The 24,786-nt window shown below is 35.2% G+C and overlaps 1 protein-coding gene across 4 annotated transcripts in view; it reads left to right on the top strand.

The window, feature by feature from the left end:
* The window catches only part of MAP4K3 (mitogen-activated protein kinase kinase kinase kinase 3), a 206,459-nt gene that overhangs the window by 152,900 nt on the left and 28,773 nt on the right, over positions 1-24,786 (top strand). For all 4 annotated transcript variants that reach the window (XR_015249002.1, XM_086700431.1, XM_086700432.1 and 1 more), the window contains 7 exons: positions 7,674-7,732; positions 13,763-13,801; positions 14,034-14,087; positions 16,093-16,135; positions 18,298-18,457; positions 19,495-19,607; positions 23,359-23,400. Coding sequence is in view for 3 of the 4 variants with exons in the window: in XM_086700431.1 (XP_086556557.1) it covers positions 7,674-7,732; positions 13,763-13,801; positions 14,034-14,087; positions 16,093-16,135; positions 18,298-18,457; positions 19,495-19,607; positions 23,359-23,400 (510 nt within the window). In the remaining variant the exon portion in view is untranslated. The remainder of the gene's footprint in view (positions 1-7,673; positions 7,733-13,762; positions 13,802-14,033; positions 14,088-16,092; positions 16,136-18,297; positions 18,458-19,494; positions 19,608-23,358; positions 23,401-24,786) is intronic.

Raw genomic sequence — 24,786 nt, 5'->3', positions numbered from 1 at the left:
CGATTTTTTTTTTTAAGTTTATTTTTTGAGAGGGAGAGAGAGTGTAAGCAGGGGAAAGAGAGAGAGAAAGAGAATCCAAGCAGGCTCAGCACTGTCAGCACAGAGCCCAATGTGGGGCTTGATACCACGAACTGTGAGATCATGACCTGAGCTGAAATCAAGAGTCAGAGGCTTAATTGACTGAGCCACCCAGGCACCCCACTGCAACCAATTTCTGTATGTTGATTTTATATCCTGTGACTTTGCTAAATTCATGTATCCATTCTAGCAATTTTTTGGTGGAGTCTTTCGTGTTTTCCACAGAGTATCATATCATCTGCGAAGAGTGAAAGTTTGACTTCTTCCTTGCCAATTTGTATGTGTTTTATTTCTTTTTGTGGTCTGATTGTTGAGGTTAGGACTTCCAGGTGAGAGTGGACATCCCTGTCATGTTCCTGACCTTAGGAAAGCTCTCAATTTTTCTCCATTGAGGATGATATTAACTGTGGGTCTTTCATATATGGCTTTTATGATGCTGAGGTATGTTCCTTCTGTCTCTAATGTCTTTTTTTTTAATGTTTGTTTGTTTGTTTGTTTGTTTTTGATAGAGAATCAGAAGCAGGCTCTAGACTCTGAGCTGTCAGCACAGAGTCCAGCACGGCACTTGAACTCACAAACAATGAGATCATGACCTGAGCCAAAGTCAGACGTTTTACCAACTGAGCCACCAGGCACCCCTGTCCTTAATTTCTTGAGGGTTTTAATCAAGAAAGGATGCTGTATTTTGTTAAATGTTTTTTCTGCATCTGTTGAGAGGGTCATAATGGTTCTTCCCTTTCTTTTATTAATGTGGTATATCGTGATTGATTGGCAAATATTGAACCAGCCCAGTACCCAGGAATAAATCCCACTTGATCATGGTGAATAATTCTTTTAATGTACTGTTGAATTCGATTTGCTAGTATCTTGTTGAGAATTTTTGCATCCAGGTTTATCAGAAAGATTGACCTGTAATTCTCCGTTTTAGTGAGGTCTTTGGTTTTGGAATCAAGGTAATGCTGGCTTCATAGGACGAGTTTGGAATGGGAAAAGATATTTGCAAATGACATATTGGATAAAGGGTTAGTATCCAAAATCTATAAAGAATTTATCAATCTCAACACCCAAAAAAACAATGAATAATAATTCATAATAAACCAAATATACCAATAATAAACCAAAAAATAATAATCCAACGAAGAAATGGGCAGAAGACATGCATCGACACTTTTCCAAATAAGACATCCAGATGACACAGACATCCAGCAGACACATGAAAAGGTGCTCAGCATCACTCATCATCAGGGAAATACAAATCAAAACTACAATAAGATACCACCTCACACCTGTCAGAATGGCTAAAATTAACTCAGGTAACATCAGATGTTGGTGATGATAAGGAGAAAGGGGAACCCTTTTGCTCTGTTGGTGGGAATGCAAACTGGTGTGTCCACTCTGGAAAACAGTGTGGTGGTTCCTCAGAAAATTAAAAATAGAACTGCCCTACAACCCAGCAATTGCACTACTAGGTATTTATCCAAAGGCTGCAAAAATGCTGAAGGAGCACATGCACCCCAATGTTTATAGCAGCACTATTAACAATAGCCAATTAGGGAAATAGCCCAAATGTCCATCAGCTGACAAATGGATAAAGAAGATGTAATATATACATATATGTACAATGGAATACTATCCTGTGATAAAAAAGAATGAAATCGTAACCATTTTCAACAACATGGAGGGAACTAAGGTGTATTATGCTAAGCGAAATAAGTCAGTCAGAGAAAGACAAATACCATATGATTTCACTGATATGTGGAATTTAAGAAACAAAACAAATGAACATAGGAAAAGAGAAGGAAAAATAAGATAAAAACAGAGAAGGAGGCAAACCATAAAGGACTTTTAAATACAGAGAACAAACTAAAGTTTGCTGGAGGGAAGGTGGATGGGGGATGGACTAATGGCTGATGGACCTTAAGGAGGGCACTGTTGAGATAAGGGTATTATATGTAAGTGATGAATCCCTAAATTCTACTCCTGAAACCAATACTACATACAGGTTAAATAACTTGAGTTTAAATTTCAAAAAAAGAATAATACAGTAGATACATATTTACCAATGTGGAAAAAAATAAAAATTAAAAAAAGAAATGTAAACATATCCTTAATCATTTTTATATTTATTTCATGGAGGAATGATAATACTTAGGATATGTTGGTGAAAAAATATATATTATTAAAGCAATAGTAAGAGTTTTGCCCATAACCATAAAAATGGGTTTATCTAACGTACTGTGTTTAGATTAAAAAATTATACACCTGTTTAATTGATGCCAATTTTTTCTAATTTGCCCAGTTTTTCTGGGTATTTTAGCCTATACAATAATGAAAAATATATTTAAAGTTAATTATATGGAAAACATGTTAATTGGTGTGGAGGAACATAAGTAGTAACATAGTCTTTGCTCTGAAGAAAGTTATGGTATACTTGAAAAAGTAAGAATAAAAAATTTAAATTATAATTTAAAACATGTCGGAAAGGGGTGCCTAGGTGGCTCACTCAGTTAAGTGTCCAGCTTGGTCTCAACTCAGGTCTCGATCCCAGTCATGAATTCAAGCCCCGCATTGGGCTCCATGCTGGGCGTGGAGCTTACTTAAAAAAAAAACAAATATGTCAGAAAGGTATACCCAATTGATCATTATCAGTAAATAACAAAAGTACTTTAAGAAACCCCTGAATTACGGACTTAAAGCCGTATTACAAAGCTGTATGGTACTGGCACAAAGACAGACAGATCAATGGAACAGAATAGAGAACCCAAAAATGGACCCACAAACATATGGCCATCTAATCTTTGACAAAGCAGACAAGAATATCCAACGGAATAAAGACAGTGTCTTCAGCAAGTGGTGCTGGGAAAACTGGATGCGACATGCAGAAAAATGAACCTGGACCACCAGGCACAAAAATAAACTCAAAATGGATGAAAGACCTCAATGTAAAACAGGAAGCCATCAAAATCCTCAAGGAGAAAGCAGGCAAAAACCTCTTTGATCTTGCCCGCAGCAACGTCTTACTCAACACTTCTCTGGAGGTGAGGGAAACAAAGGCAAAAATGAACTATTGGGGCCTCATCAAAATAAAAATCTTCTGCACAACGAAGGAAACAATCAGCCAAACTAAAAGGGAACCGACAGAATGGGAGAAGATATTTGCAAATGATACAGTAGAGAAAGGGTTAGTATCCAAAATCTATAAAGAACTTATCAAACTCAACACCCAAAAAACAAATAATCCAGTGAAGAAATGGGCGAAAGACATGAATAGATACCTTTCCAAAGAAGACATCCAGATGGCCAACCGACACATGAAAAACTCAACATCACTCATCATCAGGGAAGTACAAATCAAAACCATGAAGAGGTACCACCTCACACCTGTCAGAATGGCTAACATTAACAACTCAGGCAACAACAGATGTTGGCGAAGATGCAGAGAAAGAGGATCTCTTTTGCACTTCTGATGGGGATGCAGACTGGTGCAGCCACTCTGGAAAACAGTATGGAGGTTCCTCAAAAAATTGAAAATAGAACTACCCTACAACCCAGCAATTGCACTACTAGGTATTTATCCACGGGATACGGGTGTGCTGTTTCAAAGGGGCACATGCACCCCAATGTTTATAGTAGCACTATCAGCAATAGCCAAAGTATGGAAAGAGCCCAAATGTCCATTGATGGATGAATAAAGAAGATGTAGTATATATATACAATGGAGTATTACTTGGCAATCAAAAAGAATGAAATCTTGCCATTCGCAAGTATGTGGATGGAAATAGAGGGTATTATGCTAAGCGAAATTAGAGAAAGACCAATATCATATGACTTCACTCATGTGAGGACTTTAAGATACAAAACAGATGAACTTAAGGGAAGCAAAAAGAATATAAAAACAAGGAGGGGGACAAAACATAAGAGACTCTTAAATATAGAGAACAAACAGAGGGTTGCTAGAGGAGTTGTAGGAGGGGGAATGGGCTAAATGGGAAAGGGGCATTAAGGAATCTACTCCTGAAATCATTGTTGCACTATATGCTGATTAACTTGGATATAAACTTAAAAAATAAATAGATAAAAGTTAAAAATAAAGCCCTGAATTAGGTCAAAATTTAATAAAGTCTAAAAATAAATTTATTCTGGAAGAGAAACAGTAAATGTCAACTTCTGTTTATTTTAAATTTGTTAAACTATTACTATTAAATTTATATGATGTAGCTACTTTTCTTACCTAATATATATGAAGACAGTTTCTTAGGAGAACTCATTTATTTTGCACAACAATAGGACATTTTCTACATTGGCAAACCTACCCTGCTTGATCTTCATGTCCGAGTTCATCATGTAAGAGTCATGAATACTGTTTAGCATTTATCTGTTAGTGTTCTGACCTCACTTGCTTCTCGTTTTAAGAAAGTCTTTTTTGATTTGTCCAAGATTCAATCCCTTTTTACTTGTGTAAATTGCTGTATTAAAAGGTATCTTAAAATGACCTTATCCAAATCATAATTTTCTCATTTTCTGATGAGGAAAGAAATTCTCTTGAGCTGTTCCCTTTTTTGTTGATTAAAATATATTGCTAACATATTTTTTCTTTTATATTTTTGTAGCCAGCTATATCAGTTCTGTTAACTTCCTGCTATTTTCTCATCAGATGTAGGCTTTGCAGCCTGACACAGGGTTTACAAAAAAGAAAACAATAAAAAGATTTTCTTGAACATGTATTTTCCCTTTCCCATGTTCCATGTTCTATCCTTTATCTTTTTCAGTGCTTTCTGGCTCTATCCTGCTCTTAGAAATGCTTCCCCATTCATTAAAACTGAAGTGAGGATCTTCTGACCCAAAAAGCTATTTTCATTGGTCTGGAGTAACCATCTTCAATTTTTGTTTGAGCTGTTCAGATCAAATCTATATAAGGCTATTGCATGTTTTCAGCCCATGTTGTTACTTGTTTGACTTTACTGTGTAGCTAAACATTGTCCTTCATTAATAACTTGATGCCTCATTTGTTACTAATTCCCTTATGTTTCTCTTGGCATGTTCAAATATGTTCTTATTTAGCTTATAAAAGATTGCTGTTTTACTGTCATCTAGGGTTATCTTGAGTGCTTTTCCAAGCATAATTTTGGTAGCATTTTTCTATTACAGAATAGCTTCCAAGTACTTTTTGATAAATGTTTTAAATCAGTCTTTCTTAGAATGTTCTACAGATATATAAATGGCTACTAACTTTGCCCAAGTTTTACTTTTTTTCCTTTCCTTTTTTTTCTCATTTTTCTTGAATGATTTACTCTCTGAATCCCTGCCATATAATAGGTGGTTGGTAAATAATAGTTGAATTACCTGAGATTCAGTACTTACTAGAGGACTTAGTGTAATTCTTTTACCTGATTGGATTCCTAGCACATTGTTTTTGTTCCATAGTTGCTAAAAACATAACTTGATTTATAGAGAAGGAATTAATAAAGAATAAGCCCCCTTTTATTTTAGCTTTCCTGGTAGTGTTTGACACGTGGCACATTTAATCACCACACTTGGATATATCTACAACTTCTCCCTGGCCTGAATGTTATTTTGCTTATGAACCTATGTACAATTTTCTATTAAAATACTGCATTTGTTATTTTAGACTCTTACCTTCCTAAATACCTTGCTAATCTCAATGGATTTTTTTAAATCATTGTCATCAACCCGGCAATTGTCATGTACCATAAGATGACTGTTCCTACAACAGCCACATGTGTGTTTATATAACAGAAGCTATTGCCATTCTGCACAAATGTAGAACACTTTTAGACGCCATCATTTGATTAGGGCCTTAAGAGATTATGTTGACTAAAGAGATTGCTGGTGTGGTAGAGGAGGGACATTACCTGTAGCTGAAGAAAAAAACTTGAATTTAGGAGTGTATTCATTGAGATTAGTACTTCTCTCTACTGAATTCCAAAGATTAAAGGTTCCTGTTCAAAGTCATGACCACTTCAGTTGTACAGCATAATAATTGTGTAGCAGTCTTACGGTAGCAGTGATAGCATCCTATTAATATCATTATGAATTAAATAGAACAGGTATCCTTTTGCACTAGAATTTCATGTGATACCAGTGTGATGATGGTTGACTAATCTTACTGTTTTTGATGTATTCTCTTTTCTGTCACTAGTAAGAACATTTATTATGCATGAAAGAACGCAAATATTGAAGAAGACAAGATTTGAATCTTGTCTAAACCAGGATTTTTATTTTGACAGGTCTTGGAGTACTTAAATGTTAAAGTGCTTTTTACTTAAATGTAATGTATCGTTTAGAGTTCTTATGTTCCTAGGCTTAGTATTTTTGTGATCTAGAATTTGTGTATCTTAATGAGGCTGGAGTGTTAGTTATCTGCTTGCAGGAAAATGAACTACTGGCATTGGAACAAGAATTTGTTTTAAGGGCCTGGTTAGTGTGTGGTAGGTGCTATTCTAGACTTTGGGCCTGTAGGGAAGAAAGATGGACGTAACAATTTTCCTGTTTTGAGGAGCTCACAGACTGGTTTCTGTTTTTATAAACTGGTTAATAAATTAATTAAAAGGCAGTTTAAGTGCTAGAGGAGAACTGTGTATTCAATGCCATGAAGACATGGGAAAGGTTGCACCTTCCTTCCTGTACAGTCTTGGAAGCCTCCTCCAAGGAGGTGTCTTTTGCATTAAGTCCTGACTGTGCATCTGGCGATACCTTGTGTATTAGAAAACACTTTATTCTATATTCTGATGAAAATAAAACTCATTTTAAATGTGAAATATTCCCCTTTATTGTTAAAATTATGCTTGAAATACAGTGACTTAAGGGGAGAAAGGAAGCTTTACTTTGTACTTTCCATAGTTGTTGGAAAACAGTTTTTTCCTCAAGAAGGCGTTTGAGTTGAGCATTTATGTTGTTACCCCTTTAAATTTCAATTCTTAAGCCTACAACCCATAGCATTCAGTGGAAACGTTTAGTTAAGGAACTGCCTTAGTAATACTCCTTTGAGGTTTCACTACTTAGCTCTTTAAAAAATTATTCAAAGCCCTTTAAGTGTAATGTGCAACCTTGCCCATGTTCATCTATACAATTTACTTAAAAAGAGCACCTATTCTATATGTTTAAAAATTATTACCTGCCTGAAGCAACAATAGAAGTGTGTGAATGTGTATAAATACATAATTATTGCAGATCTTCTATACAAAGTCAAGATTTTTGTTGCTTGTTCTCTTCTGTAATTTTTTTGCTTCATTATAGCTTTGCTATTAAATACCTTATTTGAGCATTTTTCTTTCTAAAAACTGGGTTTTTTTTTGCAAATTTTAACTAAGAAAGCAATAACCATGAATGAAACTTACATATATTATTCAAACAAGTTCCCAGAAAAATACTGAAATAATAAAATACGTAAACTACAACTACAAACTTCTGACATCTTTTATTGTTGGAAGTCCTACCATACCTTTTTTTTAAAGAACATATAGCAATACAGATTTATTTGCAGTCTGGGGTTTCTCTTTTAAAATATATATATTTGTGTATTATGATTTGTGATATACTACTATTTTGCTAAATACATCATTTTGTACTATTAGGATCTACAACTAGAATATGGACAAGGACACCAAGGTAGTTACTTTTTGGGTGCAAACAAGTAAGTAAAGTTCTTTTTAAATTAAATTTATATTCAAGAATAATTAAGTTGCTTTATATTTTATTACATATATCTTGTGCATTTTATTACATATTTAATATAGAAAAATATGTTAATATTTCCAGAAGTAAATTGTATTAGTCTGGTAGATATGTTTTTATAATACGCTTTCAACTTTTCTTCATTGCTACCTTGCTAATCATTTAGTCAGTAATTGTCATAATGGAGACATTATGTTTTTTATATCAAGCTACTTTGTAGACCTTACTTGTTAGAGAAAATGAAGTACATTCCAACTGAAGACGATACATGTTTCAGAATTTTTTTATTTTATTTTTAAGATTGACCTGTTTATTCCTTACAAAACTTGCTTTGGTACATATCCCAGGTGTGTTGGCTCTGAAAATAGCTGAAAATATTCACAGTGTTTAGAACTCTTTATTCTAACTTTTTAGTTGTTAAGAGCTTTCCAAAAAGGAGATAGTAGTTAAAATGCATCTGCTGTCTTCAGAATTATCAATTCATGCAAGAAGTAAATAGAACAATTATTCAAGGCCTCTCCTGTACACCAGGCACTGTCTAGGTGGTACAGCACTGTGGTGAAAAGGCAGCTTACAAGGAGTAACAATTTAAGTTGTTCATAGTCCTCAGCAGAGTAAGGGGACAGGACTCTGCTGTTCTTTGTAGATTCTCATTTTCTGAGTTCATGGAGAAATTACCATTATAAAATCTAATATGTAAGGAAATACTATTTAAATTGTCAAAATCTCTCAGCAATGTAGATATTGTTTTAACAATCAGAACATCTTAAAATTGCAACATATAATTTCACTTATACATTACAGAGTTGAAAAATATATATACATCCATAGTTTAAGCAGTTGAGGAATGATGACTGAAGACAGTAGTTCAGATTTAAAGACAATGCAAAATCGTGTCTCCTTTTTTTAGACTAAATGTTTAATTTAAATACTCTATCTTTTCTCAACACAGAGAAGAGACTTTGAATGACCGCCTGGAGAAATGCATTAGTTTGGATTTAAGCTGCATTTCAATTAAATACGATGAATTTGTTTTTAATTAACCTGATTTAAGTTTCCTAAAATGGGAAAAAGGCATACAATTTCCCTGATAGAAAAATGAGATTTTATCTAAATAGTAACTGTGTGCTATTTATAATCTCTCCTGATTCATTAATGGACAGCAAAGGAAGGTTTGTCTCATAGTGGTTAGCAAATAAAAATTCTGAAGTGCTTTTTTTATTATTTTGTCTTAATATAAGGTCACTAGTTTTAAGGACCTTGTTAGCAAATTTTGGTGTATTTTAAGAGACAGTGGATGATTCGGAGAAAAATTCCATTTACACTTTTTTGGTTCATTTTAAATATATTTTTAAATTATATACTAGCAAAAATGCAAAAAAGAAATATGGCCCATCACTAAATGCTTTTCCAGATTCCTTAGTTCCCATTGTCTAATATCTGATTGTTAGACATTTTCATAGTATATAGTTACTTTGGCTAGGTAAAATGTTAATAATTTGCCCAACCTTCATTTTTTGATTAATTGGATCCCTGCTTAAGGAACTGTATTCTATATAACGAATCACTGGCAAGGTAGGTTGGCCAAAAATTTGACCTTTGGCTGTGTTTCGTGTACAGGTATATACATACATGTGACATGAGCATGGATGTAGCACTTCTCTTACTGTACTGATATGTCTGCTTTATTCTTGTGACCAGGCAGTGTTTTAAAACTCACAGGATTTCCTGCTTTCTCCATAGGTGATCAGGCAGACAGATTTCCATTTATGGGTTTCTACCTATTCCAGACCATACAAGAACTAAGATAGGGTGTAGGTGTTTTGTTTTGTTTTTTTTTTTTTTAATAGAATATGTATTTTGACTTAACTGAGTTTTCTTTTCTCTTGAATGCTGTTGTTGGGGTCAACTTTTCTGATTATTTAAAACCAACAAAATACTATTTTTAAAAGAAAACTAAATTATTTCTGATTGTTTTTAATGTAGAGCAAAGATTCTAGAGATAACTTAAATTCTCTTCTAAAGACTTAAATAATGGTGAAAAAAGTAACTTGAATTACACAGTTCCTAGCACAGTTGAGTGTAGTAGTAGTGAATGCCATATCTGGAGTCAGAACTGTCTCTTCCTGTAAGCTATGTGACTTTGAGAAATTTACCTCAATTTTCTCTAGTAAAATGGGGATTATAATAGTCCCTGCCTTGTAGGGTGCTAAGGGTGAAATGTAATAATCATTGCAAAGCATTTTTAGGACAGTTACGGTTTAATAAATACTTATTAATTGCCTTTATTTGTGTAGTATTTACTCAGCAAGTAATTTATTATAAAAGCAAGTGAATGTGAGTGAATAAAACTGCTCTTTGGTTTTAAAGAAATAGGAGATTTTTTGTTTTGTCTTCAGATATACTCAGGATAATACTTAAAGATTGTTTTTAGCTACTTAGACAATTTCAGAAGATTTCAGAAACCAGCATGTGAATTTCTTAGCTAATTTTAATATGCTAAATATTTTGGCTGTGGGTTTTTCTTTCTCTTTTTTTTTTCACTTCCCTGTGTCAGTTTCTTCACTTTCATCAGTTAAATTTGTGATTGCATATTGTTCCCCATTTTTAACATTTTCATCCAGATTTCCTAATGTTTTTAGACTGACTTAGTAACTCAGTATCTGTGGGCATCATTTTTGTTTTACTTCATTCATTACTTTCTAAAAATTCCGTAACAGAAGAATCCACATGGACCAGTGAATAGTGGTTTATTGTATAGCACCCAATCTTGGTGATTAAATCAGTGTTACTTTTCCCCAGGGCTCACAAGATACAGTATTTACCATAAATGCACCTTCTAGCAAATTTAGCCATGTTTCACTTTCTCTTTTATAAAGCCTGAGAAACAAATCATATATCCTACTTTTCATTAACACTTCATGAATTCTGTAAGTTTATTAACAAAATACCTGTTAACACATAGTAGGAGATATACTAGTAAATGAATTGAAAATATACGTGAGTCCCTAACAATAAAACATAGCTGCTTTTCCGTGTTCTCTTATTCAGCCTTTCTCTCTTATTCTTGGAGAACTAGTACTCCTGGGAACATTCTTTTTTAAAAAGTGGAATGCCCTGTAAGTCCAATTAAATATGGTAATTGAAAAATAAAATACATTTTTACTTTACTTCTTAATTGTTTTCAAATATGAATATTCTCTATTGGAAAAAGAGGTACACCCCCCCCCCAAAATACTGGCATGTGCTTAAGAAAAAAATTTTTTCCTATCTTCTAAAATGATATAAAAGCCCACTATAGGGGTGCCTGGGTGGCGCAGTCGGTTAAGCGTCCGACTTCAGCCAGGTCGCGATCTCGCGGTCCGTGAGTTCGAGCCCCGTGTCAGGCTCTGGGCTGATGGCTCAGAGCCTGGAGCCTGTTTCTGATTCTGTGTCTCCCTCTCTCTCTGCCCCTCCCCCGTTCATGCTCTGTCTCTCTCTGTCCCAAAAATAAATAAACGTTGAAAAAAAAAAAAATTAAAAAAAAAAAAAAAGCCCACTATATACTTCAGAGATACTATATTTAACTTGGTAACATAGTTTAAAGCAGTGCTTCCTAAATTTTTGGTCTCAGGATCCCTTTACACTCTTAAAAATTACTGAGGACTCCAGAGCTTTTGTTTATGTGTGTTATAACTGTCAATATTTACGGTATTGGAAATTTAAACTGAGAACTTCTCAAAATATTTATTTACTTAAAATAGTAATATAGTCATTACATGTTATCATAAATAACACTTTGTGTGTGTGTGTTTAAAATTCCTCATGGGGGCACCTGAGTGGCTCAGTTGGTTGAGCGTCTGACTTCGGCTCAGGTCATGATTTTGCAGTTTGTGAGTTCGAGCCCCACGTCAGGTTCACTGCTGTCAGGCTGTCAGCGCAGAGCCCGCTTCCGATCTTCTGCCCCCCTCTCTCTGTCCCTACCCCACTTGCGCTCTCTACAAAAATAAATATTTTTTTAAAATTTCTCATCATTAAGGACCAATTTAAATGCCACCTCAAACCTAACACCGTGTAATTCCTCTCATGAGATTTAGAAGCAGCAAATAATTGCATTAATAGATTTTATATATGTCCATGTAATTCAACAAACTTTATTGCGGCCCACTAATAACATTTTTTATGAAAAACAGCTATCTTTCTGAAACAAAATAATAGTAAGGAAATTGGCATTGTTTTATATTTTTTTGCAAATCTCTTTAATATCTGGCTTATTAGAAGACAGCTGAATTCTCATATCTGCTACTAATCTGTTGTGTTATCATGTATCTTATAACCTCTGGAAAACTCCAGAGTTTCATTTCCAATGAAAAAATTAAGAGTGAAAAAGGTAAATGCTTTTTTGTATTATATGTATTATGAAACTAGTTTTATTCTTGCAGACCCCTTACAGGAGGCCAAGGGACCTCTGGGATCCCTAGACCACACTTAGAATTGCTAGTTTAAAGAAATGTTGCATAGCCCATCATAATAAAGAAAATGTGAATTGAGTACTTACTGTATTTTAAATTACTATTCCAAGCATTTTACCCATATTCATTGTATCTTTCGATAAATGCTTTGATGTAGGTACTGTTATAATTCCTGTTTTACAGATATGGAAACTGAAGCAATGGGAAATCAAAGTACTTATTGAAGTCCACACGGCTTACAGTGGCAGAGGCGGGACTCAGATGCAGGCTGTCTTTGCTTTACAGGCTGGCATCACTTACGATCCTGCCCGTAGTCAGAAGCTCCCATCTCCCTAGAACTAGCCCTTGAAGAGCTTTGTGAATAAGATCATACATTTGACTGAAGTACCTCAATTTTTTTTATCTGCAGAGTAGGATTTGCGATTAGTTTATGGCCTTCCCATGTCATTTACCACTCAAGTTAGAGCTTTGTCATTTTTTAATACTTAGGTTGTTAGTAAGCTGGCCTAATTAAAATATTTGAAGACTAAAATGTATTCTGTTGCTCATACCAGCTAACTTTACCTTTCAATTTCTCTGGTTTTATGTTTTGACAATTCTAAGGGGAGTTTTTTCCAATATATATCAGTGGGAAAAATGATCAGAAGGTATTGCCTTACCTTTTGAGGAGAGTAGATTTTCCGTTGGCTCACTTTTACCTCAGTAATCTATTAGTAACCATATTTCTCCCTATCCCGTTGGCTTTAAGAAGGCTGCTGAGTTTTTATGCTTGAAGAGTGCAACATAGGAGGTTCGCTGCATGGACTTGCAGCGAAAAGGAAGGGAACTCAGGAATGCCGTGAGTTCTCTCTCACATTCCTGAATAGCAAAGTTTCATAACTTGCTCCTAATGATAAAATCCTCACACCTGGTCTGATACAGGCTTAGTCTCCCAAAAGTGTAAATGTGTTTGCCAGTACACCACTGGAGAACAGATATCTCAGGTAAGTGAGTGTCTTCTGTGAAAGCAAAGTGCTACTACATTCATGTATTCACATCACATGCATGCATGCTTTTGCAGAGAGATCCAACATGTTGAGTTTCATTTTGTAGGATTGCCTGAGAGCATGATTTTTTTTTAAAGTGTGTCACCTTCCTTATTTTAAGAAAAAGAAAATATAATTTCAGGTGTCAGGTAAAATGTTCCAGGTAGAATTTGAATCCTGGAAACCCCTGACTATGACCCTGCAATTATGGTTTTGTCAGTCCTATTGTGACATTTCATGGTGGGTTGTCCTCTGTTTGAACTGGTATTTTTCAATAAACATTAGGATTTATTTTGTTCATTTCAAATACATGTATGAAGACATTAGCAGCAGAAAATACAGATATATTATTAAGTATAACTTGATGTTCTGTGGCATAGAGATCATTGTAGCTGATGTTAGAAAATAGTAAAAAGTAATTTAAAAATTTATGGTTAAGGTTCAAATGATGAAAATATGTACTTGGTATTCCTTTCCTTATTTATTCACATTGTTTTTTGTTTTTCTTTTAAGGAGTCTTCTGAAGTCTGTTGAAGAAGAATTACATCAGCGGTAATTTTGATTTTTAATTAAGCTTAAAATATTTTTTGTCACAGAGAGTAGAGTCTGTTTGCCCCCTTCTCTGTCATGTAGCCTCACGTTTTGTTGTTTAATTCTGAATCCTGTAAAGCTGCAGAAATAAAATGCTGTCTTGCAGTAGCCCTTCCTACACTTTGTAAAATTTCTTCTTAAGCCATTTTGGTGAAGTCCATTTAGTAACAGTGGAATTATCCTTTGTCCTTAGAGGGCACGTGGCACATTTAGAAGATGATGAAGGGGATGATGATGAATCCAAGCAGTAAGTTCTTTCTCTGTTTTTGATAAAAGATGTCATTTGATGTGATTTCATAGGTTTGACAGCTTTATATTGAGAGTATTATGGGTTTTATCACAGTTTCTTTCTCTGTTCTGGTTGTGTTACCTCAGGCAACCTTAACAAAATACCATGGAGAGGTGGTCTAAACAGCAAGTTGTCTCACAGCTCTGGAGGCTGGGAGGTTCAGGCTCCAGCTGCTAGCCAGTTTGGTTCCTGGCGAGAGTTCTCTTTCGGCCTGCAGATGGTTGTCTTTTCACCATGTTCTCACATGGGCTATCATCAGCGCATGCATGCATGCATGCATGCACGCAGGGAGAGAAACCTCTCTCCCCTTTTCGTAGAAGGCCTCTAATCCTATCCAACTAGGACCTCACTCTTACGACCTCATTTAACCTTCCACTAAACATTAGAATATGAACACAATTTAGCCAAGTTGTCTACCTCTCTGACAAGGATCACTTTTCCTCCCATTTCCAATAATATGGTCATCATTTCCATTGCAGACCTCCACCATTTCCACTGGAGAATGGCCTTTAATGTGTACATTCTACCAGTATTCTCTTGGTAGTTATTGATGCATTCTCTAAGAAGAGGGAAACTTTCTCTTCAGCTCTCTCTCTCAGCAAAATCATTGTTAGCGTCCATATTTCTAGCATGTACCTCAGAACTCTTCCAGCCTCTACCTGTTACTTGATTCCAAAACTGCTTCCACAGGGGTGCCTGGTTGGCTCAGTCGGTTGAACGTCCAACTCTTGATCTCAGCTCAGGTCATGATCTCACCGTTCATAGATGGAGCCCTGCGTTGAGCTCTGCACTGACCGCGTGGAGCCTGCTTGGGATTTGGGATTCTCTCCCTCCCTCTCTCTCTGCTCCTCCTCCGTGCACTGTCTCTGTCTCTGTCTCTGTCTCTGTCTCTCTCTCTCTCTCTCTCTCTCTCTCTCTCTCTCTCTCTAATAAACTTTAAAGAAAAAATCTTAAAAAATAAAAGCAGATCTTCCACATTTGGGGTATTTGTTGTAGCAGTACTCCACTCCTTGTTACCAAGCTGTGTCTTAGCTTAGGCTGCCATTACAAAATACCACAGACTGAGTAACTTGAATAACAGAAATTTGTCACAGCTCTATTCTGTTCCTGGTGATGGCCCTCTTACCTGGCTTGTAGACAACTGCCTTCTTTCTCTGTCCTCAGATGGCCTTTTCTTGGTGTGTACAAAGAGAGTGAGGAGAGATCTCTCTTCCTCTTCTTACAAGGTTCTGTTGGATCAGATATATGGGAATATTTTCACTTACATAAGCATTCAGGCTTAGTTTTTTTAGATTCTCTTTTTTTCTTTAAAGAAAAGTGCAGTTTCATGGTAGAGTGACAGGTACCTGACTAGCAGTTGGAGGCTTAAAGGCATAGGTTTTCTTTTCTGTCTCAGTACTCTTTGACCTTGAATCAGGTCACTTAACTTCTCTGGACCTGTTTCCTCATCTGAGAGTTTATGCTCCATCTTTTAAGTTTTTGTACATCGAAAACTCCCAATTCTGAGTTATAATGAATCTTAGCTTCAATCAGATAAATTCTGCCTAAAATTTTGTAGAGAATGTATGTACCTTTTGATGAGCTTCATCAGAGATGTTTCATCTCTAATAGTAATAAAAATGAAGCTTACATTGTGATATATTTTTATACTATATCATTTTGCTGTTTTTCCCTAACTAGTTGTTGCTAGTGTTTTCATAATAATTACCATTCAATTGATATAAACTAGAATTGTAGTTATCTTTTCCTATTTTAATTTGAAACCAAGAAAGCATGTCTACTTAATTACTTCTGAATAAAACTTCATTCAGCATAACGTGAACATTGTACAGAACGTTTTGGAAAACACTCATAATCTCAGGAAAGGGAACTTGTTTCTGTAAATTTTCTTCCATATCTTTGAAAAATTAATTATACTTTAGTAATCATTCAATTCTGATCCTAAACTTTTACGTTTTTATAGTTCAACCATGAAAGCAAAAGTTCCACCTCCTTTGCCACCAAAGGTAAGCAGGTTTGTTTTTCAGTTTGAATTATGTGTGGGTGTGGGTGTGTGTGGTTGGTCTGTCACATCAGTACTATATTAATAGTTACTCCGTAGCTTATTTTCACTTGAGAGCCACAAGAAAACATGAAGTTACCAGCCATGATATTGATGATTGTGATTAATTTTGGTTGCTTTTTTAAATTATCCAACTTGTCATTTAGTATTTATTCTAAATAATAAAGTTCTAGAAATTTATACATGAAAATGATTAAATTAATGGGTTAGTATTAATTCACCTGGCTTAGAAATCTCACATTTTTTGTAAGATTTTTTTCCTTCAGAAGCTATGATCTAGTAAATGATTTCCTAAGAATGGGTAATGGGTAGTGATTTATTATCATAGATACTAAATTATCAGAAGGTACTTTTACATTTAAAAAACAATAAGAATAATTTTCAAAAATTTTTGGCAACTGTTTTGTCAGAAACATTGTAAAATGCTAAAATTCTCACTGATGGGTTTTTTTTAAAAGGCACAATGAGTTAATATAGGTAATACTAATATAAATTTATTTTATGAGTTTATATGCACAGCAAGTTTTAATTATAAAATGAACTGTTTATAAAATGAGCTGTTACAAGGTTTGAAATCAGGGTTTATAAATGACAATTGGAGTCTGGCCCGTCTTGGCATCTAATGTTTTACTATATTTTCATTTAGGTTATTCAACTATCATTTCATTTTATACTTTAAAAAAATTATGAAAGCTTTGAAATCCGGGTTTATAATGTTTATTTTTGAGAGAGAGAGACAGAGTGAGAACAGGGGAGGAGCATAGAGGTAGGGAGACAGAATCAGAAGCAGGCTCCAGGCTCCAAGCTGTCAGCACAGAGTCCGACGTGGGGCTCGAACTCATGAATCACAAGACCATGACCTGAGCCAAAGACACTTAACTGACTGAGCCACCCAGGTGTCCCGAAATCAGGGTTTATAAACAAGAATTAGAGTCTGACCAGTCTTGGCGTCTAATGTATTACTGTATTTTGTTTCATTTTATACTTAAAAAAAATTATGTTTCCCACAGGTAAATAATACTGTATTTGCTTGTTTTGTTTTACATTAGAATTTCAAAAACATAAGTGTGAACAATCTTTCTAGTAAGGGACACATTAAGAATTTATAAATTCTCCAAACCTTCAGCTGACTGGGGCTTTTTCCATTGTCTGCACAGAAAGTTTCTTAGCCATTCCATATTGCGGTGTTAGTCTTTTCCAGTATGATAGAATTTTAATTGGTATCTTCTCCTGCCCCAGTCTGAAAGGTTAGGCATTAGCATAAAAGACATTGAGTCATCTAAAAAATTTTTTTAATGTTTGTTTATTTTTGAGAGAGACAGAGACAAAGCATGACAGGGGGAGGGGCAGAGAGAGAGGGAGACACAGAATCTGAAACAGGCTCCAGGCTCAGCGCTGTCGGCACAGAGCCCGACGTGGGGCTCGAACTCACAGACTGCGAGATCATGACCTGAGCTGAGGTCGTACGTGCAACCGACTGTACATTGAGTCATCTAAAAGAAACAGTTTAGTCTTATAAAGAACTGTAATTTGATTAGTCTGAATGTTTAAAATAAAGAGGCTAGGGGCGCCTGGGTGGCGCAGTCGGTTAAGCGTCCGACTTCAGCCAGGTCACGATCTCGCGGTCTGTGAGTTCGAGCCCCGCGTCAGGCTCTGGGCTGATGGCTCAGAGCCTGGAGCCTGTTTCCGATTCTGTGTCTCCCTCTCTCTCTGACCCTCCCCCGTTCATGCTCTGTCTCTCTCTGTCCCAAAAATAAATAAAGGTTGAAAAAAAAAAAATTTAAAAAAAAAAAAAATAAAAAAAATAAAGAGGCTCATTTAAATTGGAGATCAGAAAGAGCAGAATATTTTTATTTAGCAAGTCTAGATAGGAAGGCTTGCGAAGGAATTAATAGAAAAGGACCTTTTATCTGAGAAGACATGTTACTGTACATTTTTAGGATATATATTAAGATAATATGAATCAGATAGTTGAATAACCTTAAAGCTCAGCTAGTAAACGCAGAATAGTATTTACTTCAGGAAAGACGTCTAATATTTTTCCTTTTTGAATGAAACAAGTAATTTCATGTTTAATCATTGATCTCCTTTTCTGTATTATTTCAGCCTAAGTCCATATTCATACCACAGGAAACTCATTCTACTGAGGATGATAACCAAGGAACTATCAAGAGATGTCCTATGTCAGAGAGCCCAGCAAAACCATCCCAAGTTCCACCCAGACCACCACCTCCCAGATTACCTCCACAAAAGCCAATTGCTTTAGGTAATGGGTGAAGGGAGGGTGAAATAAGTACGTTACCAGGTTTTCGTACTGTGTGAAGAAAATGGAGGGTGTCTTTTCTTTTAAGAGTATCTGAAATTCCTTTGAGGGAGGGGAGAAGGAAGGCAGTGACTGTAGAGATGGCTTCTGCTTTTTTGCCACATAGTTTGAAGTGTTCATATATGACAGGATTACTGTGACCCATTCTGGTATTAAAATGTCCTTGTTTCTCATTTCATATCCAGCCTTCTTTCTTGGGGAATTGTAAATGCTCAGTTCATCAGTTATCTTAGTGTGGCAATAGAAGAAACTGAACGAACAAGGACAATGTGTTTTGGTTGTAGGCTACTTGTGTTTTAGAAAAAGAAAAGAGGGTTCTTCATCTAACTCCTTTCTTTTTTTTATTTCATATTATCATTTTTAGAAAAATGATTGTCACTTTTGCTAGTTATTTGTCTCCAAATTAATACTAGAAGATGCTGTTTTAGTACTGTATTGTGTATTATGCAAAAGAAACAATTAAAAAGCAACTAAAATTTCCTGGATATTGTAAATTGCCCCTTCCTGAAAGTAGTTATATATTCAGTATTTCTTTGTTTTTCGTATTAATATATGTGCTTAGATATACCTGATTTTAAATTTGTCTCTATGAGGGGCACCTGGGTGGCTCAGTTGGTTGAGATCCAACTTCATCTCAGATCATGATCTCACGGTTCATGGGTTCAAGCCCCGCATCAGGCTCTGTGCTGACAGCTCAAGAGCTTGGAGTCTGCTTCAGAATCTGTGTCTCCTTCTCTCTCTGCCCCTTCTGCACTCATACTTTGTCTCTCAAAAATAAATTAAAAATGTTAAAAAAAAATGTTTAAAAAAAGAGAAGTAGAACATAGGTATCAGACTTTTTTTTCTTTAACTGTTTCTGATCGGATGAAGGCAGAAACCATCTGAGAAATCGTATTTTTCCTTCCTACTTGATAATTTTCTAAGTGAAAGTTTTCATGAAAATTAATCCTTTTTAAATATATTTAAACATCTTATTGAAGGAAATGGAATGAGCTCCTTCCAGTTAAATGGTGAACGAGATGGTTCATTATATCAACAACAGAATGAACATAGAGGCACAAACCCTTCAAGGAAAGAAAAGAAAGATGTACCAGTAGGTATTTATATTTATAATATACTTACTATATAATATATAATAATACTTAATAATATAATTGTATTTTCTTTTTCATTGTTAAGTTAGTTTTGTTATTATAATTAAACTATAGGGATTGTATATTTTGCAATTAGTATGTTGTTTTTTTAATGTATTAATTATAATAGATTGCTTAAATCTTAAAAAAAAAGTAACTGCTGTGGCAAACTTGAATGATGACTTTCTGCTATTCAAATTATGTAGGCCTTTTTTTTTTTTAAATAATAGTGTATTTTAAATGTGACCTTCAGCATACAGGTAACTATTATTATTCTCATTGATAAGATTCTTAAAAGTTCCTAACAGTCTCAAAAAGTTATGGAAAGAAGGACATGGACGGATAAGGAAAGCTAGGACTTTACTTAGGATGAGTTTTTAACTATAGATTACATAATTCGTGGTATTACTACTATTACTCAAAGAAAATAACAAGGAGGAAAAATGAAAATTATTTTCCAGTAGATATAAAATATCACTTTAGGAAAGATGAAATTAGCCTCAGTAGCTATTCTTGTTACAAATGTTGGATAAAATACTGTGACATAGCTATTAAAACATAAATAGTATTCATCAGGATATTAAAATTTTTTAACATTTGTAAAAAATTTGCTCATGATCGTCAGAAGACATTTGTCTTTCACCATAGAACTTAAAACAAAACAAAACAAAAAAATCCTTAAAATACCCAATTCAGCAGATGACCATGAGATCATAAGATGAGAGTGTTTTTTAAGTTTTTGTGTATGTTGGGGCACTTGAGTGTCTAGGTTGGTCGAGCTTGATTTCTGCTGAGGTCATGATCCCAGCCAGGGTCATGGGATCAAGCCCTACATGGACTCCCCACTGAGTGTGGAGCTTGCTTAAGATTTTCTCTCTCTCTCTCCCTCTCCCTCTCCCTCTCCCTCCCTCCCTCCCTCCCTCCCTCCCTCTCCCTCCCTCCCTCTCCCTCTCCCTCCCCCTCCCTCCCTTCCTTCCTCCCTTCCTTCCTCCCTCCCTTCCTACCTTCCTTCCTTTCTCCCTCTCTCCCCCCACCCACACATGAATGCACACACTCTCTCTCAAATAATAAAAAAAAAAAATCAAAGTTTTTGTGTTTACTAATATTTGCTTTTATATAGTACAGTTAAAGTACTTATGTGCATATAGCTATGGTTTTATGCAGGAAGCACATTGTTAGAGGCTTTTGTACTATAATCTGTTTTTTTAAGATTTCATGACATAATATGACATACCCTTTTTATATTTAGTTAAAGCATTTAAAAATCTAGGATTATCCATTGTAAGTTGTGAAATTTAGGTAGGATATTAACAAAAGCATCAAATGCCCTTTAGGAATGGGTTTTTATGATGTCTCTTCAACTGAACAGGGCCTTTTTGTGTTCACTGGTTTAAATTTTGGCAGCACTGTTAATGTAGTACAGAAATACAGCTTCATGACTCTATGATGCAGCATGAGAACTTTTGAGAGATGTATACATTTTTTTATGTGTGCATTTGTAATTCTTTCTCTTACCTTCTTTCATTAGGATAAGGAACTACTGTACCGTAGTTTTACTAACAGTCTCAGTGATTCTGAAATATGTTGGCAACTGTATAATAGGATAAACAGTATCCATGATATGTTGAAACGTGATTACAGTTTCTGCAGCTTGAAAATGTTTATAGCCAATTCTGTCAGTACTCAATGTAAATCTGACAGTTTCAACATTCAGAGCTTGCTAACTTAAAATGTTTTGCAGGGCATCTGGGTGGCTCAGTTAAGTGTCTGACTCTTTGGCTCAGGTCATGATCTCAGTTTGTGGGATTGAGCCCTGGGTTGGGCTCTGTGCTGACAGGCGGAGCCTGCTTGGGATTCTTTCCCCACCCCCTCTGCCCCTTCCCTACTCATGCACACGCTTTCATGCGCGCTCTCTCTCCCTCTCTTTCCCAAAATAAATAAATACACTTTTCAAAAATGTTTTGCTCATATAGATGATCTAAGGTAACTTAAGGACATAAATATAAAACCAAGTACATAAGTTAGTTGCAAAATGAAAAAAAAATTATCACAAATTGGTGGCAGTAATAGGCTATACATCCTCATACACATATCTACAAAGTAAAATTTCAAATAGTTTTAACTTCAGAAGTGTCTAATAGTTACAGAAGTAGTGTTACACAGCATATTTTATTTGTATCAGGTATAAGAAATTAATAGATTTTGATTTTTGTCACAGTTAAATAATTTTGACTTAGAGCGACAAAAATTAGGAAGTCATTCCTTAAAATGTTATTAACATTAACCCCCAAAGAAATGTAGACTTTCATAAAACTTATATTTAAAGTATAATCCCTCTGAAAGGGTGGGAGGCAAATCATATATCCAGGCATGTGGCCCCTTGGAAAAATACCTGGTATTCTTGAGCTTTTTTTTTTTTTTTAATTTAGAGAGAGCACACGCAAGTCAGGGAGAGGGACAATGGGAGAGAGAGACAGAATCTCAGGCACACTCTGCACTCAGTGTAGAGCCCAATGTGGGGCTTGATCCCACGACCCTGGGGTCATGACCTGAGCCAAAATCAAGAGTTGAGCGCTCAACTGACCTAGCCACCCAGGTGCCCCTCTTGAGCATATTTTTACTCTCCTTATTAATTATCAGTATATTCTGACCAGTGATTGATATATTTGAATCCCTCAAAATGTAAAACTTCAACTCACATTATAAACAAGATTAAGATAATCTACAGACTAGGATAAAACATTTGTAACATATTTAATAGATAAAGTATTCAAATCTGGAATCTATAAAGAACACCAACAAATAGATAAGAAAAAAGATAACTCAGTAAAAAAAAAATGAGAGAAGACAATTCATAGAAGAGAAAGTACAGATAGCCAATAAACTCTTTTTAAAATATTCTCAATGTTCCTAGCAATCAGAGGCATGCTTATTAAGGAGAAAACATTTTTTACTGATCAGTTTGATAACATTAAGTGTCTGTGAGACCAAAGGAACCAGGGCTCATCCACACTGCTGGTGGGTATAATGTGAAATGGGCACTCAGAAAGACAGTTTGGTGGTCAGTATCCACTGCAGTGTAAGAGGTACAGACTTTATATTCCAGTAGTTTCTCTTATCACAGCATACCCTAAAAAAATAATTCATACATTGCATAGTAAGGTAAATGCAAGAGTGATCATTTCTGCATTGTTGTTATAGTAGAAAACGGAAAATAACTTAAATACCCAATAATAACTAGGGAATAGCTAAATAAAGTTTGTTGTATTTGTACTGTGCTGCAGTTAAATGAACCAAATCTATGTGTACTGATACGAAGATCTAAGACCCGTTAAGGCAAAAGACAGGTTGATAAAAGAGTGCATTAACTATGTTCTAAAGCACACACCAAAACAGTGTTTTCTATGGGGACACGTATAGAAGTATATACAAGGTGGTATGGAAAGATACACAAATACATGAGTACATATAGTTGCCTAGGAAGAGGTTTGGAAGGGGCACCCCAAACCAGCTTTTTTGGAGAGGGGGCAGGTACCAGGGATAAATGGACTGTGGAAGGATTATAGGGGACTTTAGCCTTATCTGTATTGTGCCCTTTTACAAAGAGAGCGTACATGTGTATTTTATTTCAATAATTATGTTTGAAATACAGTATTAATATGCCAAACAACAACAAAAGAAGTATATTCATGCATGTATTCTTTTTTCTAGAAGCCTATTAGTAACGGTCTACCCCCAACACCTAAAGTGCATGTAAGTATAAATATCAAATAAGTTGTTTTCAGGCTAAATACAATGACCAATAATTGCTTGACTGTGTACCTTTGGTTAGATTTTTTAGCTTTTTGAAAGAATCTCCATTTAGTATTGAAAAAATCTATAAGATTGCTAATTTAAATATAGATTGTTACATTTTAAAGCTCCTTTATTCCAGAATTTGTTACTATCTTCTTTGCAGACATTTTTGAAGAAATGTAGAAAGGGCACATGGATATAATAGGAAATACAGAATGTAAATAGGACACATTTTTTTCTAGCATTTTCAATGATCAAAAACATTTTAGAACTAGAAGGAGCATTAAAGGACCATCTGACCCAAACTAGTTTGCCCACGAGTAAAACTGAGACCCCACAATATTCATAAGATCACAGAACTACCCCCCAGCTCCAACCAGAGCTGGAATAGACATTAGATACAGTCCTGTGTTACAGTCTGTTGTGGTTTTGTTGTTTGATTTTTTTCATTAGACCATGCTGTTTTAGGATTAAAATTATATTAGTTCAGTGTAATTGTGCATCAGTATAGGTAGAACTATATTTTTTCGCTGCTGCAACTCTTTAATCTGAAACATAGTGTGACACTAATTGAGGTGTCCACAGAGCTTCTAGTATGTAACCTCCCAACTCTACTTTTTAGCCTTTTAGTTTCTTATTTCTTAATTTTTAGCCTTTTTTCTCGACTTTTTAAGTTAATATGAAGATCTAAATATTTATGCCTTATCTTATAAAAGTTTTGAGAGTGAAGGGCTCCCAGGTCTGGCAGAGACATTCGGGTTGTCCTGTTTGGATACAGTAGAAAACTCTCCGGTCAGATGTACAGCTGATGGGGAGGAGCCTCTAACTGGAAAGGCAGGTGGGACTGACCGTACAGACTGGCTTACACTCGGAGTTGGTTGAATTGTTCGGCACCGCATTGTGTCATTTGGATTTTTAGGGGTTAGGCCACACCTCCACATGTGAATTTTAGCAGCTGTCTTAAAGTATAATTACCAGAATGAGTTAAATGATACACTTTCTGCCCTACACCATAAAAACATGTTTATAGGTCTTCTGCGAGGTTGTTGTTATTTGGTGCTAAAATCTTAAAGATATTGTTTGGTAGGTTTCTGTGAGCAGAAGGAAATCTTAGGATTTATTATTTTGATTCTTTTTTAATGTTGATATTTCTAATCCATTATCATCAGCTACAGGGGTGTGTGTTCTGTCTCTGGGTATTGTCTCCATATTTGTGAAGAAAACACTCCAACTATATGATGCACAGTGCTCTTCTTTTCATCAAATATTTGTGTTCTTTCCCCCCAAGTTGTTGCTAATAAAAGTGATTAAATGAGTAAGCTTTCTTGCATTTATTTATTCTAA

The sequence above is a fragment of the Puma concolor genome, chromosome A3, assembly GCF_028749965.1.
Source record: "Puma concolor isolate L17-30 chromosome A3, mPumCon1.1.hap2, whole genome shotgun sequence".
Taxonomy (NCBI): Eukaryota; Metazoa; Chordata; class Mammalia; order Carnivora; family Felidae; genus Puma; species Puma concolor.
This window is presented reverse-complemented; position numbering and strand designations above follow the sequence as displayed.